Source organism: Parasteatoda tepidariorum, chromosome 10, assembly GCF_043381705.1.
Source record: "Parasteatoda tepidariorum isolate YZ-2023 chromosome 10, CAS_Ptep_4.0, whole genome shotgun sequence".
Lineage (NCBI taxonomy): Eukaryota > Metazoa > Arthropoda > Arachnida > Araneae > Theridiidae > Parasteatoda > Parasteatoda tepidariorum.
The window spans coordinates 8,388,036-8,394,314 of record NC_092213.1 but is presented as its reverse complement, the minus strand read 5'-3'; the positions used below and the strand labels follow the sequence as shown (position 1 = coordinate 8,394,314).

The 6,279-nt window shown below is 34.4% G+C and overlaps 1 protein-coding gene across 4 annotated transcripts in view; it reads left to right on the top strand.

Moving 5' to 3' along the window:
- Positions 1-6,279, top strand: part of LOC107445300 (SH3 and multiple ankyrin repeat domains protein 2) — a 64,484-nt gene that overhangs the window by 17,421 nt on the left and 40,784 nt on the right. For all 4 annotated transcript variants that reach the window (XM_071186300.1, XM_071186302.1, XM_071186301.1 and 1 more), the window contains exon 8: positions 3,019-3,280. In XM_071186300.1, the coding sequence (XP_071042401.1) occupies positions 3,019-3,280 (262 nt within the window). The remainder of the gene's footprint in view (positions 1-3,018; positions 3,281-6,279) is intronic.

Sequence of the window (6,279 nt, the reverse complement as noted above, 5' to 3'; positions counted from 1 at the left end):
ATAAGTTTAAAATTACTAAATAAATTCATATAAAATCATAATAATACAAATAAACCTCAACAGATCAATTTATTTGGACTAAAATTTATGAAAACCCACAACAAAATGACATAATTTGCTGCCAGCTTGTTGACGTCACAAAACCTAAGACGCTGATTGGTTAAGGGAGAAAAAACTTGGATGGAAAGTAGAACATGCTCTACTATCGTCCAAGAAGTTGGACCAAGTTCTTGGATGTTTGTTTACACGATCAAAGCTCAAAGCAAAACAAGTTTCCATCAATATCAATCAATCTCTGTCCAAGAAATTGGATCGTCTAAACAGGCCTTTCGTCCAAGAACTTGAATCGTATAAACAGGTTTTTAGGTCACGTGTCTGTGTATCAATGATCCTCTTCTTCTAAAATTGCAAGTACCCAATTACTTAACTTATTTTCGTAAGAACTTCGTCTGATCCTCAGCTGCAAGTTTTTGATTCGACGATTTCTCATAGGATTTATTGTTAGTGCTTCCAAATGATTCAAAATTCCTCATGATCTATTCTAGGCTCTTGGATATAAGTTAATATTTGTCAAATTTTAATAATTTATTTCCTTGGTTTTTATCTGAAAATTTTCTGCTTAATAAATTCTCATAGTTTAAACTATAACTACAAGTTGACTTTTGAAAAAATTCCTTTAAAATTTGTACTTGGTTCTTAGATATAAATTAACTTTTTATCAAATGCTCGAATAATTTTTGTTTGATCCCTGGCTAAAAGTTTATTATTTTATAACCGTCGTTGAACAGCAGACCCAATTTTGAGTTTACGTCTACTCAAAATGTTGTTCAACTCCGTAGCCTTGCGATATTGAATCCAATTCAGATGACAAGGGAAATCCAGGTTTAAGCATTGAGATAAATTTTGCTTTCGTAGCTTTTTTGATGCAACTAATCCTCATTTGCGTTATATGGGGGGAAAACCTTGAAAACCTCCCATAGTTAGTCTGATGGCGAGTAGACTCTAACCCATGAACTGTCTACCACTAAGGATATTTTGCGTCAGCACTGTTGTTGGTGCCAGCTGGATGAGGAATTCTTATCGACCAGCCGAAGCTAGGATTCGAACCCGGTTCACCTGATGGGGAGGAAATTGGTCTATCCCCTGAGCCACCACGACTCAAGTTTATTATGTAGAGAATTCCAGTAGTATTAACATTTGTGCCTTAGAAAGAAGTCAGTATTTGATAAGTTCTCTTGGGATTTATGTTTCAGCCTTAGCTGCAATTTTAGTATTTGATTAATTGTCAAAGGATTTATGCTTAATTGCTTACACGTTAATTGAGTTACGAGTGATTTGTTATTGGGATTTTGCTAGAGCTAATGTTCTACACTGAAATAAAAGTTTTGCTAAATGAAAAATATACTCATAATAAAGACATTTCTGATTATTAAAAAACGATAAATCTGGTAATAAACACTAAAATTTAAGAGCTATATATTATTTGATAAATGCTGTAAATCATTTATTTGAAAAATTTTCTGTTCAGTGTTTCGGAAATTCAGGTTTTTTTAATTACAGTTCTTTCCGTGGATTAACTGCAAATTTGATTTAATTAAATAAAAACATTTTGTATTTATTGAAAAAATTATTATATTTTTAAAAAAAATGGGTGAAATTTCATAGGCGCCTCTTGCTCCCAAAACACATTTCTGAACTTTTTAAGTAATTTACTGTATCATGAGAATGTTACAAAGAAAAATACACATACATTGTAAGAGTATGAGTGTTTATTTGAATATGTATAATCAACAAATTTTTTGCTGCATTTATAAAAGTAATTGATAGTACCTAATTAAGGTGTGAACATTACAAATCTGTCTTTAGTTTTGTTTTGAAAGCTGCAAATTTTGTTTCAAAATAGAATTTCAGTATTTTCTTTCTTTTTTTTGTCTGTATGAGCAAGTTTATAAAGAACATACAGGTTCATTTGCGTATATACAATCGTCAGCTCCTATGATAACAACAGTTAAGAAAAAAAAACAAAAAAGGCTATCATATCGCTTCGTAAGCTACAATGTATTATACCTTTTTTGCTACCACTTCCTACTTAGCAGAGAAGTGGGGCACTTAGTACTCACTCGAAGGAATTTTAAAAAAATCATGTTTTGTTTATTAATCCCGATTATTAGATTGCATAAAAGCTGTAGATTGTTGAGGGAAACTGAACAACATTGCAGATTTTAAAACAGCGACGGGAAAATATCTAAGATTCGTTTAAATTTACATTTTGTTTTACAAATCATTTTCACACAGACATGTGTCCCTATCTTTTGTGTAATTATTGTAACAAGTACGAAAAGTGCCTCATGGCTCTAGCTGCGTAAAATATAGTTTCTAGGCTACACGCAACACTTTTTTTCTTTAGAACGATAATGTTTAATTGCAGTATCGATTCTTGTAGAGTCAATAAACTTAATTTCATCATCAAAAATTATCTGATGACTTTATAGAATGCAATTACAGCCCACTCTCATTTTCTTCTGAGAAATTGCAAGCAAGTAAAAAAGATTATTCATACAAAATGCAATAAGGAGGGCCACCAACTGATGAAAGGGCTCTGCTTATTGCATTTAAGAACATTACATTTACATTTTAACAACAATTACACATGAAAAAAAAACTAGTTTGGAACCATGCCTTTAACTTGTAAAGGGCTCTCACTTTTTTCTTTAATTTTCTTAGCATTTTTTTTATAATCAATCTAAATTAAAATTTGAATTTCTACACAATTTACTTCTAAATAAAGCTTCAAGTTATTTACAATTTGATGCTGTCTACAAATTTATCTTATAATATTAGGATCCAAACCCTTGCATGGTAGCTAAAACTTGTCGGCTCTTTCAGAAGGTTCCCAAGTAGCTTTGTGCTCAGGGCTCTCAGATCTGTAAATCAGAGCCTTCATGAATGCTTAAAATTATTCATTTACCCCTCAATGTACCATAACGAAGAAATTTATATACTATATTTCCTCCGAAGGCTTGCAAGTATGGTCTGGTGCAGCATTTGGAACATCTTCTATTCTACGGGGCAGACATGAACGCGAGAAACGCGAGCGGAAACACCCCACTTCACGTGTGTGCAGTCAACGACCAGGAGAGCTGTGCCAGGGTTCTCCTGTTCAGGGGAGCTGACAAGAATGCCCTCAACTACGCCAATCAGAATCCACACCAAGTGGCCGTCATAGCTGGAAATCTCAGGTTAGCAGAAATCATCAAGAACCACAAACCAGAGGATGTGGGTAAGTCTTCTTGGCAACGGTTATAAAATGTCATCTTATATATTCAAAAATGGCCAAGTCCAAAGAAACGGTTCAAACGCCGGGTATTTGATCTCAAATCCATTCGTCGCAGTCTTGCCTTGGCTTCCAAATTTTTTTAAAGCAGAATAGAACAAAAAATTTTTAATAAAAGGCATTCTTCAATACACTTGAAACTCAAAAGTTTTTCCTGAGTCACAACGAATAAAGGCGAAGTCCGTATGACTTATTTTTTTGAAATAAACAGAAATAGGTATTTAAGCAATCAGCAAAACTTGTGAGAAAGTCCCAGGTCTTCTCTTGGCTGTGTTCAAAAGGTAAAATGCGAACTTCCTCTTGAATTCTAATTCAATCAGGAGTTTTGAAATACTGAAAGATGTTCGTATGTAAGAGTTTTGCAAAATAATGGTCTCTTTCATTCTGCCAGCAAATCCGACCTCTCGTTTTCATCTATACAACTGTGAACGGATATAAATTAATTCCTCAACGTACTAGGGACAGATTTTTAAATTAATTCCTCAAAGTACTAGGGACAGATTTTTAAATTAATTCCTTAAAGTACTAGGGACCGATTTTTAAATTAATTCCTCAAGTTACTAGGGACCGATCTTTTTTTAAAAAAAGATAGGCATTTAAGCGATTGTGTATAGTTAAAGCAGAAAATAACAGAAAATATTGCAGGACGAGGAAAATCTGGAACAGCAGGACTTGAAACTTTGAAAAATTTCCAGGTTCTTCCCTTCGTTTAAAAAGTAAGAAATGAATATCCACTTGAACTTCAATTCAATCAGGAGTTTTGCGATAGTGAAAAATGCCAATGATGAGTTTTTTTTTGCAAAATGGAGGTCCTTTTCTTTCCCAGGAAATCGGAACTTTCATTTAGCCCTCAATACCATAATGAGGGAATATAAATTGCAGGTAAATAAAGTTAGTCAAGATGAATCCAAAAGCATAAATGTGTATTAATGTGAGATAATAAATTTTAGTCATTGGGAAGCACAGTTACAGTTGAAGAAAAAAAAATATTTTGCTTTTTATTTAAAAAAAATGACTAATCTTCTTCTTCAAAAAAGTTCAAATACAGTTCTGCGCGTCTTTAGTAGTCAGATTGAGTTAATCCTATTATAATAATTATGTGTGTGGTTGGACCATCTTGCATCAGGTTCGTCTTATTTAAGATGGGCATGCAGCTTTAAGGGCCTTAATAAGATGTTTGCTAAGAGGCTGATTTTATAAATAAGGTCTTTAATTTTTCTTTTTTAGAAATCGAAAACTTTTTTTTATTTTTTAAATTATTTAAGCCATTTTCATGAGATTGGTTTGATTTTCAATATCATTTTAGAGTCTTAAAGTTTCGTTTATTTTTCTGATCATAACTACCCTTGCTGTCAATACATTTTTTGCAGACGCCATGCTATTTCCGCCATGCTATTGAGAAAGCTGTAAACGTCATATTTATCTTCCTTGTTGGAGAAGACGCTTTTGTAGTCGAAATAAATGGAGTTTATACCTAATGGGAGAATATCAAACCATGAATCTTATAACCGTAGCTTAACAGCCTTCCCAATTTTGAGTTTACGACACCTTCAACTCTGTGGATTTATAACTAAGAGTCCATAACTAAGAGAAGACAAAGAAACTCCTAGATCAAGCACTTTGAGAAATTTGCCTTTATGGAGGACTTTCTGATGGAACTAACCCACATTTGCGACACTTGGATAGGACAACCACGAAAACCCCCCACGATTAGCCTGACAGAAAGGAGGCTCTAACCCATGATCCGTCTACCACTCAGGATATTTTTCGTCAGCACTGTGGTCGGTTCAAGCCGGTTGTGGAATTCGGATAGACCAGCCATAGCGGGGAATCTAACCCGGGTCACTTCATTGGGAGGGAGGAAAGCTCTCTATCCCTTGAGCCACTATGCCTTAGCTGGCAGCTTTTGTGGAACACTGATAAAGCCTAGATGAGCATTTCAGAACCAAATAAGGGAAGTGTAATCAACGCTTACGCACTTGTCACAAATCAAACCGTTACTCACACGGTACAGCTTCAATGGAACATGTATCCTATGCACTGCCCACGCAACCTTCGCAAAACGTGCACCCTATAGTTGTTACTTTGCACTCATTGCCTACCTCCTTTTATCAAGTTTTGGCCTATTGAGATAGCTGAAAGTGTGCAAGATTTTCCGATGGATGTGACAAGGCGCTGGTATGACATAGGTTTTCTAAACCTTTACTGCGTCCACAAAAATTTAACGAAAATAGACAAAAGTTGAAACTATAATGTATTTCAGAAAACAAAATAAACAGGTTTTGTAGTTCTAGCATTTTTTTAAAAAACAGATGAATTTTTCCGTTATATTAAATGATCATGTAAAGAACTTGTCGTAAAGCGGCTTCGTGAATCATTCAGATCCTGCTAATTTGAGAGGGGTGTATTATGGCACCCCTATAGAAATGAACTGAACTTTTCAAGGCTGGAGGATCAGTTTAGCCGGGGGAACTTATTCACTTCTTTATAGACAAATACAATCTATACATATATATATGTTACCGTGAATGATCGAAATCAAAAGATTGTTGACTCTCACCGGTGAATGTTAACAAACTCATAGTCGCTTTGGTGAATATCCGAAATATTTGATATATCCGATTTCATATTAATTTATTTCTTAATATTATTATACTTATTCGATATTTAAATTATGCTGAAGATAGATTAAGAGAAACGTCAATGTTTGGAGTACCGGGCATATGTATACCGGTCAGCGGAACTGAACCTTAAAAAAACATCAGTGTAGGGTATACCGGGCAAATGTATACCAGGCAGTGGCGATTAACTAGACTCGGTATATATTTCGGACATTTGCCAACGCGACTATGTGAGTGTCAACATTCACCGGTGGTAGGCAACAACCACCCATTTCTGTCATTCACAGTAACAGACACATGAATATATATATATATATATATATA